The following is a 19,931-nucleotide window of genomic DNA, read 5'->3' on the forward strand; positions in this document are numbered from 1 at the left end:
GGACGTTTCACAGTCGGGGGGGGGGGGGGGGGGGGTGTCCTTCCTGCTGCAGCTCTCCCCCTATCACAGCAAGTGGGTGTGTCCTTTCTGCTGCAGCTCTCTCCCTATCACAGGCAAAGAGACGTTTCACAGTCGGAGGGGGGGGGGGGTGTCCTTTCTGCTGTAGGTCTCTTCTATCACAGGCAAGGGGACTTTTCACAGTCGGGGGGGGGGGGGGGTGTCCTTCCTGCTGCAACTCTCTCCCTATCCCAGCAAGCGGGTGTGTCCTTTCTTCCACAGCTCTCTCCCTATCACAGGCAAGGGGATGTTTCACAGTCGGGGGGGGGGGGGGGGTGTCCTTCCTGCTGCCGCTCTCTACCTGGAATTGTCACAGTTTCTAACAGTTGATATGGCTGGTGGCAGGACGGAACTGAGCATGCGTGCGACCACCTCAGCATGGTGGACGTGCACATTATTATACAGGTTAAACACCAGGGGGCGCCATTATAATGCAGTAAAGAGAAATGTCTCACAACTGGAACATTTTTGTTACATAGAGTAAATGATAAAATTAATTAGTTTTCTAATTGAATTATATTAAAATGACATTGACTGCTGGCACAACCCCTGTAAGATCTGTGGTGGCATACCCTGTTAGAAGCGGTGGCAGGCGTGACCTCATATACGGGTCATTGCTTAGGAAACTTGAAGCAATTATTCTGTTTTGTGCAGCAAAATTAGTTTTTTTACCAACTAAACTAAAAGTCACAGTGTTGTGTGTCTGCAGCCCATTAGATCTGGTGACATGCTGATGTATCTCTCTGCCGATTGGATGAATATTCATTAGTTCTCACTTGTCATGAAGGCTAGCCGGTGGTCGAATGTTCATTTTGCAGAGAGTTCTCGCTTCTGACTAATAAATAAAAATGTTCTTTAAAGAAGTGGCCGCCGGGCATGCATGTGCTGCTTATCTGATAGACTCAAATGGGTAAAAATTTAAAGGGGTTGCCAAGCCTTGGGATCCTCCCCTGAACATAAAAAAGCCACTCACCTGGCTGCAGTTCCACCCCCGCGCTCCAGGTTTGGTCCTGTGACCGCTGCGGCCGACCACAGGCTTCAGTGGTCACGGCATCTTGAAAGCTATGTCACAGCGGTGATCTACCGGTATAGGTATAGCCTTTTACGGAGTTCTCCCTTTCGGTAGATCCCTTTGTGTTAGAAGGGTCCTCCAACAATATGCTGTTCCTGGGGTATCCTGCTTCTGGAACCTCCAGCAATCGGTTGTGATCTGCTTTCCCAGCAGCGCCACCACAGGGCAAATTAGGCATTACACATTTCCCACCAAAATCAAGTATATATCCATGCAATATATAGACTCTCTGGGTCCTCCTAAGGACAAGAGACCCTCATTATTAATTTCATATTTTAGCGATGAAACCAGACGACCCATTTTTCGATCACATTTTAAAATGTTACCCCAAAACAGTTATGATAAATGACGACCAGAACGTTCTGTTGCCGCTTATCTCTAAGGGATGTGTTGGACAGATTCAAATCTAGCCAGTCTCATCCTTGTTGAGCTCCTGATGTGAACCCATATGAAGCCCCATAAACTATGAGTAGATGACTAGGGATGAGCGAACCCGAACTTCAAAGTTCGGGTGAGTACCAAAATTTGCTAGTTTGGGTATCCGGACCCAAACCCTGACTTTTTCACTGAAGTCCGGGTTCGGTTTTCAGGTGATTTTATTATTTTCCGTTATAACATGGTTATATCGGAAAACAGTAGCATTCTTAAGACAGAATGCAAAACAATATGGCCATTTAGGGGTTAAACCCCCCCAAAAAAAGAAACTCACCTCATCCACTTGATCGCTCTGCAGCAGCTTCTTCTACCTTCACTGAACAGGACCTGCCAAAGGACCTGTCATGTGCGCGATGATGGTCACCGCACTCTCCCGCGTAGTGACGTCATCACGTATATCGCAGGTCCTTTGGCAGGTCCTGTCCAGTGAAGGTAGAAGAAGCTGCTGCAGAGCGATCAAGTGGATGAGGTGAGTTTTTTTTTTTTTTAACCCCTAGATGGCCATATTATTTTGCATTCTGTCTTAAGAATGCTATTATTTTTTTCTAAAAGAATAAAGTGAAGTACGGGTCCCCATTGACTTCAATGGGATTCTGGTTCAGGGTCAAGTTGGGTTGACAAACGGCCGAGCCTGACAAGCAGGAACTTCTACAGATTTGCTCATCCCTACGGATGACCCTTAATGTGCCTCATCTATGTATTTACTATAACAATGCATTACTTTGATACATTGTAACAAGGAGTATTCTTATTGTTCTCATCAGAGTGCCAGTCATCCTCCGCCCTGTCACTCATGACCAAGCGCTGCCAGGGCAGGAGGAGCTGTAACGTCTACGCCAGCACGTACGAGTTTGGAGACCCCTGTTATCCCGGAATCCGCAAACACCTCAATGTCATCTACACTTGTGGTAAGTCCAGGGCTGTGCCCACTGTTTCATTCTGCAGAAAATAGCACGGTAATCGCTTTCAGGCTCTGCTTTATGAGTTTGTAACAGCAGGGGGCGCCCTTGTGTTGTGATGATGGGGATGAGTATTATTATTATCACTGCTGTTTGTTGTTATTCAGTTGTTTCTTTGTCGAAGGAGAAATGAGAAAAAGTTTGAAAAACTTTATGAGACTGATGTACTAGTCCTGTGATTACTGTGATCTCCCTCAGGGAGGTGGGATTGTAATTTGTTTATTGCAGTATTTATGTGATTTCTATGTTCTGGCTGATATAGAACTGTATACTATTATGGCTAAAATTTTTATTTGTTTTATATAAATCTGGAGTGAAACTCATTAACATAACTATCTGCTCCCATATTTCAAAACGGGATTCAGTTGTGTAAAAATGCAAAAAAATTAAAGTTCCAAAACGTTGTAAAAGTCTCATTGTACATCTTTTTGAAGCCAGAATTCTGAAGTGAAGTCATGAAAAATCAAGGCCAACACGTTTGACAAAACTCTCATTGTGTTGGGTTGAAACATGGCACATGGGTGAATAAAAAAGATCCACTTTTTTCACTTTACTTCGGAGCGCTGCTTTTTTTCTGTTGTTATTATTGGGAGGACCCTGAGCCAGTGGAGGATTTAATACACCTTTACTATATCTTTTCTAACTAAAGCTGCTGTACAATTTTTTTTTATTACCTATCTATCTATCTATCTATCTATCTATCTATCTATCTATCTATCTATCTATCTATCTATCTATCTATTCCATATCTATCTATCTATCTATCTATCTATCTATCTATCCATTATCTATCTATCTATTATCTATTTATACATTATCTATCTATCTATCTATCTATTTATACATTATCTATCTATCCTTCTATCCATTATCTTTTCAAACTAGAGCTGCTGTACAATTTTTTTTATCTATCTATCTATCTATCTATCTATCTATCTATCTATCTATCTATCTATTATCTATTAATACATTATATATCTATCAATAAATCAATAAATCATCTATATATCCTTATATCCATTATCTTTTGAAACTAGAGCTGCTGTACAATTAGTTTTATCTATCTATCTATCTATCTATCTATCTATCTATCTATCTATCTATCTATTATCTATCTATCTATCTATCTATTATCTATCTATCTATCTATCTATTCTATCTATTTATACATTATCTATCTATCTATCTATCTATCTATCTATCTATCTATCTATCTATCTATCTATCTATCTATTATCTATCTATCTATACATTATCTAGCTATCTATTTATCTATCTATTATCTATCTATCTATACATTATATATCTATCAAATAAAATAAAATAAGCTTTACTTTGCCAAAGCAAGTGGGAAATAATTGGGTAGGGTTGGGGGGTGGGGACATGTCCGGAGTGGGGGTATATTCTAATCTCAAATTTGTATTCCAAATTTTTCATGCAAAAGGCTACACTAATAAGCTTGTCATAAGACTCATAGTCTAATATTCTTGTCAGAAGACTATGAAACCAATAGATGGTGCTATTGAGTTATGAACAGCGCCATCTATTGGTTTCATAGTCTTCTGACAAAACTATTGGTCTTGTCATAAGACTGTGAAACCAATAGATGGCGCTGTTTGTAACTCACTAGCGCCATCTATTGGTTTTCATAGTCTTATGACAGCTGTAAAACAAGGCAGATTTTCTCATTTGCATGTCTTTCCCAGATGCCCATGTTTATGCAAATTAGTTTTTATATGACAAAAGTGTATAAAAAGGTTATTGAATATTATGTTAGGACAATCAGAAAACTTTTTGTCGCCCTAATGATATTGATCTAGGTGTGCAGGTCCACCCAAGACATCCAACAGATGCAAAATAACTTTGAGGTTTACAGGTTCTCAGTCAGATGAGAGCTGGTTTGGAATATTTCATAGCGCACAAGGCTGCCATTGTAAGGTATGCTGGCTGTTATCTGTCTCATGGATAGATTGATCGCTTCTCGGCCTTTTGGCTAAGATCAAGTGTAGGATCTGTTCTTCAGTCCTGTAGAGCTATGCTCCAGGCTGTACTCCTTCCATGGCTTGCCATGGTTGTCGAGTGGAACGGAGAACCACACAGCAACCCTGGGTGGTGGAGCATGGGTGTTGGACCGAGTGCCCATGTGAAGTCACCTTTGAGCTCTGCTGGATCGACACCACTAGGTCGAGTTGTGTTGAAAGCCCAAAGTGCAAGTGCCCCGGGGGTGGTGCCCTGGGGTGCCGGAACTCACTGGGGGTGGAATCCCACTGAGAGATGGCACATTAGCACAGCACTTTCTTTCTCACAATTTTAGGACACACCTCTATTTGCTCGGCTTCGGCCTTGAAGATACGAGGAATTTTTATAATTCTGGCCGAATGTCCGGGCCGTAATGGCAAACATTTCACTTTTTTTTTTTTTTATGTCACCGTGTTCACTTTTACTCGTTGTGTGTTCACTAGAATTTTGAAGGGTTGCGGCGCCCTAACGGGTACCCCCTCCTTGAGGTCTAGGGGGGGTGTGTGTGGCCATATTGGTTCCTCACCCCCCTGCCAAACCCCTTGGGCTCTCCCTCCGGGGAGAGTCCAGACCTTGTTGAAGCTCCTGGCTGACGCCTTGGGTGGCAGCCTAGGCGAAAGCCGGGAGCATAGATGGGCGTTCCCTTGGCTTCGGCTGAGGGTTGTCACTTGTCTCAGTCCCTTGCAGGAGGTTAACGGCCCAGGAGGGATTGGGAATGGTTTGTGGGGGGCTCTTCTCTTCGGAGATGGCCTGCGATAGACCACGACCTAGTGCACGATTTTTGTGTGGCACACGGCACGATTTTGTTGCACGAGGTGAGAGCACGACTTTGGGCTTTCGAGAAAAAAAAAAAAAAATAAAAATTTATAGATTGATGGCTTGCACATACCTGGCTTTTGGCATATAGCCTTTGTGTGGTTGTCTATTGTATGTTGTACATAATAGGAGTCTAAGACACATCCAGCTATCCTCTTAATGCTGGTTCTAAACCATTTTGATGAGGTTTCCATTAATTTCTAACCTTTTTTTTATAAACCAGACACCCTCTTCTCTTCCGAGCAGGGGGTGCCTGGGGTTCTCCCATTGACTTCCATTGTGCTCTGGTGCTCGGTAGAACACATAAGCACTTTGTTGCTCGCTCAACGCTAGTTGTCCTGGAGAGCATCTTGGAGTTGGAGGAGCTTGGTTGAGATGTTGCCTTGCTTTTTCTTTCTGAGGGTATTTTTTTTATTGCCTTTGTATGTTGTTGTAGGCTTCCTTCAGACTGGGGTTGTTCGGATCTTGGTGTTTCCTATTTGAGGCCATTTTTAGCGCCTTCCTAATATCTTTACACTCCCGAACCAACTGTTGGGTTGTTGCTTTTTTGGCCTTTTGTTGCATCTTTTGAGGTCAGACATTTCCGTCATGGTGTAAAGTACACTGCTCAAAAAAATAAAGGGAACACAAAAATAACACATCCTAGATCTGAGTTAATTAAATATTTTTCTGAAATACTTTGTTCTTTACATAGTTGAATGTGCTGACAACAAAATTACACAAAAATAAATAAATATGGAAATCAAATTTTTCAGCCCATGGAGGTCTGGATTTGGAGTCACACTCAAAATTAAAGTGGAAAAACACACTACAGGCTGATCCAACTTTGATGTAATGTCCTTAAAACAAGTCAAAATGAGGTTCAGTAGTGTGTGTGGCCTCCAAGTACCTGTATGACTTCCCTACAACGCCTGTGCATGCTCCTGATCAGGTGGCGGATGGTCTCCTGAGGGATCTCCTCCCAGACCTGGACTAAAGCATCTGCCAACTCCTGGACAGTCTGTGGTGCAACGTGACGTTGGTGGATAGAGCGAGACATGATGTCCCAGATGTGCTCAATTGGATTCAGGTCTGGGGAACAGGCGGGCCAGTCCATAGCATCAATGCCTTTGTCTTGCAGGAACTGCTGACACACTCCAGCCACATGAGGTCTAGCATTGTCTTGCATTAGGAGGAACCCAGGGCCAACCGCACCAGCATATCTCACAAGGGGTCTGAGGATCTCATCTCGGTACCTAATGGCAGTCAGGCTACCTCTGGAGAGCACATGGAGGGCTGTGCGGCCCTCCAAAGAAATGCCACCCCACACCATTACTGACCCAATGCCAAACCGGTCATGCTGGAGGATGTTGCAGGCAGCAGAACGTTCTCCACGGCATCTCAAGACTCTGTCACGTCTTTCACATGTGCTCAGTGTGAACCTGCTTTCATCTGTGAAGAGCACAGGGCGCCAGTGGCGAATTTGCCAATCTTGGTGTTCTATGGCAAATGCCAAACGTCCTGCACGGTGTTGGGCTGTAAGCACAACCCCCACCTGTGGACGTCGGGCCCTCATATCACCCTCATGGAGTCTGTTTCTGACCGTTTGAGCAGACACATGCACATTTGTGGCCTGCTGGAGGTCATTTTGCAGGGCTCTGGCAGTACTCCTCCTGTTCCTCCTTGCACAAAGGCAGAGGTAGCGGTCCTCCTGATGTACTGGCCTGTCTCCTGGTAGTGCCTCCATGCTCTGGACACTACGCTGACAGACACAGCAAACCTTCTTGCCACAGCTCGCATTGATGTGCCATCATGGATAAGCTGCACTACCTGAGCCACTTGTGTGGGTTGTAGACTTTGTCTCATGCTACCACTAGAGTGAAACCACCGCCAGCATTCAAAAGTGACCAAAACATCAGCCAGGAAGCATAGGAACTGAGAAGTTGTCTGTGGTCACCACCTGCAGAACCACTGCTTTATTGGGGGTGTCTTGCTAATTGCCTATAATTTCCACCTGTTGTCTATCCCATTTGCACAACAGCATGTGAAATTGATTGTCACTCAGTGTTGCTTCCTAAGTGGACAGTTTGATTTCACAGAAGTGTGATTGACTTCGAGTTACATTGTGTTGTTTAAGTGTTCCCTTTATTTTTTTGAGCAGTGTATATTATTAAAGTCCCTTACCGGGAGATTTACTCCTTCTGGGTTCAGCTTATACACTTTACTATGGAAGTTATGGAGCATCTCCTGGATCTCTGCGCTGTTTATGGTCTCCATGTACTTTGGGGCTGACATCTTGGTCCATTTAAAAGATGGACGTAGGCTAAAGAGGCCGGTCTGCTGTGATGTTTGTGTCGGTGGTTTACTTGTGGATTTAATGTATAGGAGTAGTTGGTGTGGTCTGACAGGTGTGTCTGTGGGGTGACTATGAAGCCACTAACATTTTTGGGGTCCATATCTGTGATGGCATAGTCGACTACACTGTTGCCTACATGGGAGTTTAGGGTATATCTACCAAGAGAGTCTCCCTTTGTGCGGCCATTGAGAAAATGAAGTCCGAGGCTTTGACATGAGTTCAGCAATGTTCTGCCACTTTTATTTACTGTGCTGTCATAGCTGTCACAGTCAGTGTCTGCTCCAAATATATAGACATTTCCGTCAGTTGTCAGGTAGTCTCTCTCCCTCCCTGCTCTTGCATTGAGGTCTCCAAAGATGAGAACATTGCCCAGGACCTGGAAATGGGCGGCTTCCCTCTGTAGGATCTCAAAGCGGTCTGGATTGAAGTATGGAGACTCTGGTGGAGCTATGTATGCTACACAGAAGTAGATGTCAGCCCGAGAGGTGAGGATGGAGCCTCCTCTCTTTACTGGTCTGATCTGCTCATGGAGCTCCTCTTTATACCAGACTAATATTCCTCCTGAGCTCCGGCCCAGCTTGACGTTTTTCAGAGCAGGGACAGAGATCTCCCTGTATCCGGTGGGCACCAGGGATTTATTCTCTGTCTTAGTCCATGTTTCTAGGAGGAACTGTATGTCAATGTTCTTTAGTCTTTGGGTAAAGTCTGGATCGTGCGTCTTACATCCAAAGGCTGAAGCGTTCAGGCCCTGAATGTTCCAGCTGCTGACAATAAGAGATATCTATCTATCTATATATCTATCTCCTATCTATCTCCTATCTATCTCCTATCTATCTCATATCTATCTATTATCTATCTATCTATTATCTATCTATCTATCATTTATCTATCTATTATCTATCTATTATCTATCTATCTATCATTTATCTATCTATCTATCTATCTATCTATCTATCTATCTATCTATTATCTATCTATCTATCTATCATTTATCTATCTATCTATCTATCTATCTATCTATCTATCTATCTATCTATCTATCTATCTATCTATCTATCATCTATCTATCTATTATCTATCTATCTATTATCTATCTATCTATCATTTATCTATCTATCTATCCATCTATCAGCTATCTATCTATTAGTGTTGAGCGCAAATATTTTAATCGCAAATTTTTATTGCGAATATCGCCACTTTGAGAATTTGTGAAGATGTAGAATATAGTGCTATATATTTGTAATCGCAAATATTCTAGATTTTTTTCCATCAGTAACCTCCCTTCTTGCTTGTGGGCCAATGAGAAGGCTGCAATATCTTTTTCAGAGCTTAGCAACATCCCTAGAAACCAATAGGAAAGTTGCCTACCCCTTACTATATAAGAACCTCCCCAGCAGCCATTTTCTGTTTTTTTTGCAGTTCTGAGAGAGAGAGCAGTGACATTGCTGTGCTCTGTGCTTTCATCTGGATCCTATTCCTTATCCAATTACATTAGATAGTCAGGCTACTTTCACACTAGCGTTATTCTTTTCCGGCATAGAGTTCCGTCCTAGGGGCTCAATACCGGAAAATAACTGATCAGTTTTATCCTAATGCATTCTGAATAGAGAGTAATCCGTTCAGGATGCATCAGGATGTCTTCAGTTCAGTCCCTCTTACGTTTTTTTGGCCGGCGAAAATACCGCAGCATGCTGCAGCTTTATCTCCGGCCAAAAACACTGAACACTTGCCGGAATGCCGGATCCGGCAAGTGTATTAGTGCCGGATCCGGCATTAAGTGTTTTGGCAAAACGGACCCGGCTTTTTGGTCTGCGCATGCGCAGACCTTTAAAAATGCAAAAAAATAAAAGAATACCGGATCCGTTTTTCCGGATGACACCTGAGAGACGGATCTGGTATTGCAATGCATTTGTCAGACTGATCTGCATCTGGATCCATCTGACAAATGCCATCAGTTTGCGTATGGACTGCCTGCCTGAATCCTCTGCCGCAAGTGTGAAGGGAGATAGTCAGTGTAGGTTATATCCTGATATAGTGTAGCTGATAGGTTCCAGTGCAGGGTGTTAGGCAGTGTGATAGGTTCTGCTGTCCATACATACATGCTACAGACATAGTGCTGTGATGTCACAACAATAATTAGTGCACCAATCAGTAATATCTACTCAGACCTGATAAAATGTGAAGTTGCACGTATTGCGCAAAAAATATGAGCATCATTAGTGCCGATTTGCGCAATCGCAAATATATTGGAGCACTCTATCAGGAGTTCTTCCTCACAGTCACGAAAGTTGCTGCCAACCATTTTCTCCAGTCTCAGGAAACTTCTAGCAGCTTGACAAATGTAGGAAAAGTGAGCCACGCCTGTATTTCGCACGCATTACGCAAATATTACATTGCCAATTGTCACGATCAAGAAAATAATGACTGAAGATTGCGAATTCTAGGCCATAAATTCTTGAAATATCGCAAAAACTAATATTGCGTATGCCGCTCTTCACTACTATCTATCTATCTATCTATTTATTTATACTCTAGCTATCTATCTATCATCTATCTATCTATCTATCTATCTATCTATAGAAGAAGAAAGGCAGCTCTCCAGATTAGTGAAGAAGAGTGGACGGTTTATTCCCCCATCTAGCAGCCACGTTTCAGTCTCTCATTGGAGCCTTTGTCCAGCTGAATAACATGTGCATAGTGGCAGACATAAATAGTGCAGACAATTTCATAATTACAGTTCAATGATTAAGTAATAAAGTACAAGTGCGTCAAGAATATAGCAATATTAAAAGTACAATTCATCTACAATCATGATTATATCCAAATTGATTGTGAACATCGTCATATAAAGTGCATAACGTGATCCGTACAGTGGAAATATCGATAAACATACATGATTGCCAATCGACGTATAAAGTGTACGCAGTGCATAACAATCACAAGTTGATTAAAACCTTAAAAAAACTTTGGATGGGTCACGTTGAGTCATGGAGACGGAGTCTGCTGGCGTCCGGAAGGGCGGTCTGCCCATGCGCCGCTCCATGTGCTCTTGCGAGACACGTAGTGATATAGGAGAATATGGGAACCACAATAAAGATGGCCGCTATCTATCTTTCTAGCAGGGCGCATGCTCATGCCCATACAGGCCGGCAAGTTCCCTATACAGAATTACAAAGACACACTCAAAGTGTCCAAAGCTCCGCAGTTTTCAGCAGATGAAAGCTGATCCGCAAACGGAGGATCGGCGGGTAACCACCAATCTCCGTACAGTGATGTAATCCCGATTCCCTCCCTGAGCGGGGGGAGTCACAGATAGACTGCATCGGAGCATTACATGATATATTATAATATAGTGTATAACTAATGGACAAACCAACCCGTCAGGAGTCAGTGTCACTCAAGTCCCATTGGGCATCGAGTCACAGACTGGGATTGTCACTGTTCATAAATTCCAATAAAGTGGTATCCCAACCAAAAATGATTATTTTATAACGTATAATAGTGGATCGCCTGCATAATTCCTCCAGTCCTCGCCAAACGTGACCATTCCTGACAATGGAGTCAAAATTGTTGTCCTACAAAAAAAGGGGAACACAGTTAGACATATAGCACATGTTGTTTTCCCTACAAAGGATACAAGTGAAGAGCACATACATAACTGGTGACTGAATGACCCTGAATTCTACATTTGGACCCTGTGGCTTCAGAGTCCCTAAAGTATAAATCCAAAAAAGTTCTCTTCTCTTCAATAATTTGGTCCTGTCACCACCTCGTCTCAGAAGAATCTGTTCCAAAATTCTAAACCGTAAATCCCTTTCAGAATGTTTAGCCTCAGTGAAATGTTTTGATACGGGAAGATCCATTTTTTGTTTCCTAATGGAATACCTGTGTTGGTTGAGTCGGGTTTTTAAGTCCCAAGTGGTTTCACCTATGTATAGGAGATGACAAGGGCAAATCAACAAATAAATAACATGGGATGAGTCGCATGTTAGATATTGTTTGATTTTAATCATTTGACCAGAAACCGGGATCAGTTTTTGTTGGGTTTCCACGTGTCCGGAATTTGGACCCCATTTCTTGCAGCCTAATGTCTACTGAAGTGGAATCTTGCACAATTTTCTTGACTCTGAGCAATAGGCTAAATGGAAGTGACCTGATCAAAGGTCTAGGGTGGTCACTCTCAAAGCGTAATAAAGTGTTTCTGTCTGTGGGTTTCACATACAAATCGGTGACTAGCCTATCATTGCAAATGCTGACCTGAGTGTGCAAAAACTGTATGGTTCCCTCAGAATGTGTCAAAGTAAATTTGAAACTGGGGTCAATGGTATTCAAAAAACGGTGAAATGCCATGAGGTCCTCTGTGGCGCCGACCCAAATCAGGAAAATGTCGTCGATGTACCGCCACCACCCCAGCACATGGCTGCAGTGGTGGCTCACATAGACGGCAGACTCCTCAAGATGTGTCATGTAAAGATTTGTGTAGGTCGGCGCCACATTGGACCCCATCGCGGTCCCCCGCAATTGCAAAAAGAAATCATCTCGAAACAGAAAATAATTGCGAGTGAGGATAAACCTCAACAAAGCAATCAAAAATTGTTGACAGTCAGTACTATAATGTGTCTTCTGTAGAATTTCTTGGATAACCCGTATTCCCAATTCATGTTCTATGGAAGTGTATAAGCTTACCACATCGAAGGAAGCCAACAACGACCCTCCAAGAATACATAAATTGTCAATCTTAGTCAAAAAATCATTGGTGTCTCTAATATAGGATCTAGCTGACATAGCAAATGGACGCAAAATTTTATCTAAAAAGATAGCCACTTTACAAAACAATGAGTCTCTCCCCGAGACAATTGGGCGCCCTGGAGGGGAGGTCAGTGACTTGTGAATCTTTGGTAAGGTGTACAATATAGGTGTAATCGGTTTATCACAATATAAAAAGGTAAAAATCTTGTTATCGATAATGCCCTTGTCTTTAGCTCCAATCAATAGCTCTTTCGGCTCTCTGAGTAGCACAAACTTGGGGTCATTGTAAATCCTTTCATATACATTAGTATCTGCAAGCTGCAGCCTGATTTCGGCCACGTAGGATCTGGTGTCCATGACCACATCCCCACCACCTTTGTCAGCAGACTTGATGGTGAGGTTGCGGTCCGAAGCCAGATCTCTAAGTGCCGCCATCTCTGCTGCAGTCATATTAGCAAACTTAAGTGGTTGCTGAGAAGATTCCTGTTTGAGTCTCTCGATGTTGGTTTGACTGGAGAAAACTCACTCTTTACAAATAAACCCATGCTTTTCAAATTCAAGTCACTGGTATGTGTGACCTCAGATGGCGGTCTGTCCCTTTGGTCCGCGAACCACACTTTCAATTTGATTGCACGTAAAAACCTCTGGAGATCCATTTCTAAATCAAACCACTTAGTTGTACTCACGGGACAATAGGACAGAGCTTTGTTCAATGTAGATAGCTGTGCGGCATTAAGATCAACAGAAGATATATTTACCACTATATCTTGCGTCTCAAAGTCCTGCCCCGCTGGGGGGGCTGCATATTTTTCCCTTTTCCTCTGTTTGTGTTGTCGCTTGCCCCCTCGGCGTGTCCTGCCATTGCGGGGTCTCCCCCTAAAAAAGGTGTAGATGAAGTCGTGGGGTTAGAGTCCATCTTGGGCCCTGTAGCGTTATGTCTGGTCAGATGACTCTGTGACTTCTTTGGAGTGGATGGAGAGGTAGATCCATATTTCTCTCCACCTGTCTTCCGATTTCTCCTCTGATCCCCTTGCCAGTTGTACACGTAGCCTGTAGAGTAGTCATCCATGTCTCGCATCCATTTACGCCGTTTCTTGCTCTGTAGATCGCCTCTAAATTTGTCTAAATGAGACATGCAATTGGACTTCAAAGTCCTCAGTAGGTAACACATTTTTTAACTTCTCTAATATGTCATCTAGATTCCTTTGTACTGATGCTTTTTCTTTCTGTAGAAACTCGACGTTCAACAGAATAATGTCGAACGCATATTTGTTTGAGATTTGAACAAATCTGGGACAAAATTCAGCATTATTCACGAATAGGTCCGGTCTAAGATGAGAGCGTACATCCCTCTTGGTATCCTGTGTGCAAGATGGTATTCGCTCAGGGTAGCAAGATGCAATTCCAGACTGATTAAACGTTCTGATTCATTTTCAAATTTCCTCTTAATATCAGTGGCAGAAAAGGTAGAAAAAAAAGTCCCATCTCTCACGAGTTACGCAGTATTCTCTCCTCGTCCTCCAATGTGTAGGAAAACACGTCCGGCGTTCTGATCCATGTTTCAGGTGCTCAGCTTTTTAGGGTCCAATATGTAGAAAAGAAAAGAAAAAAGCAGCTGTGTGCTGCTTTTTTCTTTTCTTTTGTATCTATCTACCTATCTCCTTATCTATCTATCTATCTATCTATCTATCTATCTATCTATCTATTATCTCATATCTATCTATCTATTATCTATCATCTATCTATCTATCTATCTATCTATCTATCTATCTATCTATCTATCTATCTATCTCATATCTATCTATCTATCTATCTATCTATCTATCTATCTATCTATCTATCTATCTATTATCTCATATCTATCTATCTATCTATCTAATATCTATCTATCTATCTATCTAATATCTATCTATCTATCTATCTATCTATCTATCTATCTATCTATCTCATTATCTATCTATCTATCTATCTATCTATCTATCTATCTATCTATCTATCTCATATCTATCTATCTATCTATCTATCTATCTATCTATCTATCTATCTATCTATCTATCTATTATCTATCATCTATCTATCTATCTATCTATCTCATATCTATCTATCTATCTATCTATCTATCTATCTATCTATCTATCTATCTATCTATCATATATCTTTCAACATTAATGAAATTCTGTCTCTGATATTTTTATACTAAAAATCTGTTTGGGATTATTGTGAACAGATGTCAGACTTTCAGGAATTCTGGAGTATCCGATGCCAGATTAATGGTATTGCGGAGGGGCTGTGGCCTCTGGATTAGATTTTAATAGTAGCAGTGGTGACAATAGATCTGTATAAATGACACAAGGCAGACATTTCCTTGCTGACTTACAGTACCAGTCCCTAATCATCTGCAGACATGAGCCGAGCGTTGCCTGCCTACGATGTGTGGGTTACTGTATGTGGATGAATGGGAATGTGTAAGATTATCCTCCGCTGACCCTGCTTGGTGACTGTGCAGAAATGATCGCCTCTTAGCGGTGTAAAGATGGCGTGCAGCTGTCGGCGGATCATGTTCACACGTAGCTCCACCTGTCCCGTCTGGGTTTGGTATGTTATGAGCAGCGGCTGTAAGCGTATCTATGTCAGTGTGAGATTCTTCTATATATCCATCGCAGGAGAATATGTCAGTGTATACATCACGTGAAGGATCTCTGATATTCCATGTTCTAGGTCATCAACCGGTGGTGCCCGTCTCTAGGGGGTACGCGCGCTGTGATGATAGTCTTGAGGTTGCGTTCATGTCATTTATTTGAGAAGGGGGCACTTGGGGTTAAAATCCAGGTGAATGGGGCTGCAATACCAAGCACAGCCACTATACAATGCATGGTGCTGTGCTTGGGAAGCTGCGTGGAGGCAGGGCTCACCAGAGTGCCATGGCCCCAAACAGCTAATGTATGGAGCTATTGGGTGTCGGACTCCCGCCGATATATCAATGAGCTATTCTGAGGAAACGTCCTTTAAAGGGATTGTTTTGGTAGAAGGCTTTCCCAACAATAAATTGATCACAGGCGGCAATCTGTGGAGGATCCAGGTAACAAGTAATCCATTCTTCTGCAGCACCTCCACAGGGGAGGTGAAGTATTACACTATTCCTATTTAAATGAATGGGCTCTTCATGCAATGGATGGAGATGTCTCAACGAACCCACAGGGGTGGAGCGGGGAAAAAAGGAGTAGTAGTTATGGCACTGATGGGAATTATAGTGGTTCACGGAGACTCCACCTGGTGGAGATTAGGTGGAGCTTAATGTTAGGTAGATGGGTGCAAGGATAACAGTTGAAGGGGCCGGCGCATGGATAGTAGAGTCAATAACCAGGCCCGTTTGGTGGCAATCAGTAAAGTCTCTATTTACTGAGTTGATGATGGGAATAGTAGTACATATAACAGCAATAAGCAAAACTCTGGGGTATATCACAGAGTAGGCTTTCCCAGTGGCTGTGAATAGGCAGCAACAATGATGGTGGTGGTAGTAGTAGTACTCCCTGTTTCTCTCATAATACACTTTGCAGTCTCTCCAAAATAATCACAGGCGTGCAATTCCAATTTCATTAACTCTTTCAGCAATTCCCAGGCTGTGGGATGAAGATCTTAGATCTGCATGACTCGTCCGTCTCAAAGTGTGGTGGGTGCCAAAGCAAAATACCCTTTCCACATCAGTAAAGTCTCATTGCCATAAACGAGAAAATACCTTACAGTCTTTATCCAGGCACGGCCTCTGAACTGATTCTAAACCTTCAAAAATATCTGTTCTCCTTCTCTCTCAGGGGTAGTTATTTTACACAATTGTTCTCTGGTAGCTTTCATTCTCAGGAATGGTGTTTTCCTGGATCAGGCTTCACTTTGGGCCTAGTTAGCAGGAGCTCACACATACAGGTCTTGCCTCTAGCTCTGCTTAGCTAAGACCTCCTCACTAATCAGGAGGCAGAACCAGCTCATCACCCTGGGAAGTAAGGCTAAAGACTGCCAGTGTTAACTATTGGTGGTCCATACACATCCATTTGCGATACAGAGGGCATAAAGGAATACATGTTTTAGCATCAAATCACAACTTTTAGGCCTCATGCACACGATGGTATGTTTTTTCCAGTCCACAAAAATGCAGATCTGCAAAACATTGCCTTCAGTTTTTCTCCCCTTCTATAGAAATATCCTATCCTTGTCTGCAAAGCAAACAGAAATAGGACCTGTTCTATTCTTTTTGCTGAACGGATGCTGACAGCACACGGTGTCCTGTCTGCATTTCTTGCTGCTCCATTGAAGTGAATGGGGCCGCATCCCGTCTTGAAAAAATGCAGACCAAAAATACAGTTGTGCGCAGAGCAACTACAGAGAGCATCTCTCACTTTGGGAAACCAGAAATTGCAGTGACCCAGTGGATCACTGCTAAGGGTTAATTGTTTGCTAAGCTTTAGGCTAGGGCTACACGGTGACACTGGTCGCACGACAGCTGTCATGGCCAGTATCAATGAGTTGGAGTGATCCCTTAGAAATGAATAGGATCGCCGCGGCAGTTGCAAGAAATCCAACACAGCTGGATATCTTGCGACTGTCGCGGTGATCCCATTCATTTCGCAACTCAGCAATCCTGGCTGCAACAGCTGTCGTGCGACCAGTGTTTCCGTGTAACCCTAGCCTAAATCTTAGCAAACAATTAACCCTTAGCAGTGATCCACTGGGTCACTGCAGTTTCTGGTTCCCCAAAGTGAGAGATGCTCTCTGTAGTTCCTCTGCACTGGCTGGGGACACTGTTTGGGACCCTTATGGCACATGCACACAAACGTATTTTCTTAACGTGTCCGTTCCATTTTTTTTTTGCGGACCGTAAGCGGAACCATTCATTTCAATGGGTCCGCAAAAAAAAACGGAAGTTACTCCATGTGTTTTCCGTTTTTCTATGTCCTTTCCGCAAAAAAATAGAACATGTCCTAATATTGTCCGCATCACAGACAAGGATAGGACTGTTCTATTAGGGGCCAGCTGTTCCGTTCCGCAAAATACGGAATGCACACGGAGGTCGTCCGTATTTTTTGCGGACCGCAAAATACATACGGTCGTGTGCAGGAGCCCTTAGCCGTGGACTAGTGACATCAGTCTGACTGTTGTTATCAGGTTTGCTGCTGGTTTATTGTAAAGTGATTCTGCAGGTAAACTTTACGTGATGTTAAACAGCTGCTGCCTGCTTAATAGCACCTCCACCCCCATGCTTTACCTCTCCCTGAATGAATCCAGGCTCTCTGCACCACTTTCCCAGCTTGAAAGGAAACCACTCAGTGGTGCTTGTGTAGCTGGTGGATAATTCCCCACTGAATGCAGTCTCCCCGTCAATTATCTGCGCTCTGTTTAGGTAATTGGATCATATAAACACACATTAGTCAGCCATGTGGCGGCTTTGTGCGGAGGAGCTGGGACATAACATGCAGCAGATGCACAGATTTACATCACTATTAATAATAGGACTATGGTATAGCAGAGGTGGAGTTATCAACTATTTGCCTAATCTTAAAAGGCATGTGCTGTCATATTAAAGAGGTTATCCAACCCCTATGATGACCCCCCTTTCCCCAATGCCCGGGCACCTCATATAGATTATACTTACCCTTCTCCCCAGCACCTGCTTCGCTCCTGATCCCCGCACAGCCGCCGCTGCATCTCCCTGTCGCGTGCATCAAAACATTCCCCAATGAAGGGGAGGGGGGTGTTTTAGCCAATAGCAGGTCGCGATGGGGACGAGCCTTTCTAGTGCCCATCGCGGCCTGCTATTGGCTGACACCCCCCCCTCCCGTCACCTGATGTTTTGATCCACACGACGGGGAGATGCAGCGGTGGCCGTGCGGGGATCAGGAGCGAAGCAGGTGCTGGGGAGAAGGGTAAGTATAATCTATATGAGGTGCCAAGGCATTGGGGGGGGGGTCATTATAGGGGTTGGATAACCCCTTTAATATATTCCTTATCTACAGATTAGGGAATTCGCATCTGATCGGTGGGTGTCTAATCTCTGGGATCTCCACCAATCATGACAACAGGCACCCTATGCTACAGATTGAGCACGCACGCTGCTGCCCCATTTGATCTCTATGGGACTACTGGAAATAGCCAAGAACTGCGTCAGTCCCTTAGACGCTAAATGGAGTAGCAGCACACATGCTAGACCTGCTGCTTAATTCATATTGATACATGGAACCCGTATTCTTGTGATTGGTGAGCGTCTGAGCAGTCAGATCCCCGCTAGTCAGATGCTTATCCCCTATCCTGTGTCCTTATTATCGTGGCACAACTTCTTTAAGGGCTTCATCCACCTTTGTACCATTTTTCAATGTCCTTTGCATGCTAAATTAAAAAAAACTAAGCAATTTTGCAAATAATCTGAATTAAATAGGCACTACCGTTTTGTGTATACATCTCCACTGTAGACCTATGTGTTTCCATGGTTACAGACTACACAAAAACCCTAAGTAGTCTGATCCTTCAATCATGTGTTACTCCCTTCCATCTTTTCCCAATTTCTTGCTGACCTATCAAATGTACGTTTGCACGAATTAGGAGATAAAATAGAAGGGAGGATGACCACGGGGAAAGACTACATGGGGTTTATTTGTATTACTTGTGGTCTGTAACCATGGAGACACATGTGTGTGCATAGGAGGAGCTGTATAAATAAAGCAGCTGTAGATTTGTAATAATTTTTTTTAACCTAGATGGCCGTGAACAGAAAAAAAAAAATGGGTGTAAAAGACTTTCTCCTTAGGCCTCTTGCACACAAATGGTTTTTTTTCCCCGTTCACGTTCCATTTTTTGCGTTCCGTATACGTAACCATTTATTTCAATGAATCCACAAAAAAAAAAACGGAAGGTACTCCCTATGCCTTCCGTTTCCGTATTTTTGTTTTTCCGTTCCGTTCAAAGATAAAACACGTCCTATTATTGTCCACTTAACGGACAAGGATAGGACTGTTCTATCAAGGGCCGGCTGTTCCGTTCCGCAAAAAACGGAATGCACACGGACGTCATCCGTATTTTTTGCGGATCCACAAAATACTGAAAAAGCCATACGGTCGTGTGCAAGAGGCCTTAGGAAATAACCTTGCTTCTAGCGCACGGCCTGAGGGGATGGAATCTATGTTCTGCCCCCTCAGGCCATGCACCAGTCATAATACAATACATCCGAATTTTCCTGGAACGTTCTTTCAATCATTGTACAGTGAAAAACTCAGCAGAAGGGCTCATGCACATGGCCCTTGCCCGGCCTGCATACGGCGGGTCCGCAATACATGGGCACCGGGGGTGTGCATCCCGCATCACGGATCGTGGACCCATTCACTTGAATGGGTCCGCAATCCAGGAGATGCGGAACGGAGGCACGGATCAGAAGCCGACGGAAGCACTACGGAGTACTTCTGTGGGTTTATGCATGTGCCTCCGCATGCACTACTTTTATTGTGGT

General features: G+C 43.3%; 1 protein-coding gene and 1 pseudogene across 1 annotated transcript in view; both read left to right on the forward strand.

Annotated features, from left to right (window-relative positions):
* Window positions 1-19,931, forward strand: part of EVA1A (eva-1 homolog A, regulator of programmed cell death) — a 356,598-nt gene that overhangs the window by 140,954 nt on the left and 195,713 nt on the right. The window contains exon 5 of the mRNA XM_040427455.1: window positions 2,329-2,472. Coding sequence (XP_040283389.1) covers window positions 2,329-2,472 — 144 coding nt within the window. The remainder of the gene's footprint in view (window positions 1-2,328; window positions 2,473-19,931) is intronic.
* Window positions 4,497-4,579, forward strand: LOC121000080 (annotated as a pseudogene).

The sequence above is a fragment of the Bufo bufo genome, chromosome 4 (assembly GCF_905171765.1).
Source record: "Bufo bufo chromosome 4, aBufBuf1.1, whole genome shotgun sequence".
NCBI lineage: Eukaryota > Metazoa > Chordata > Amphibia > Anura > Bufonidae > Bufo > Bufo bufo.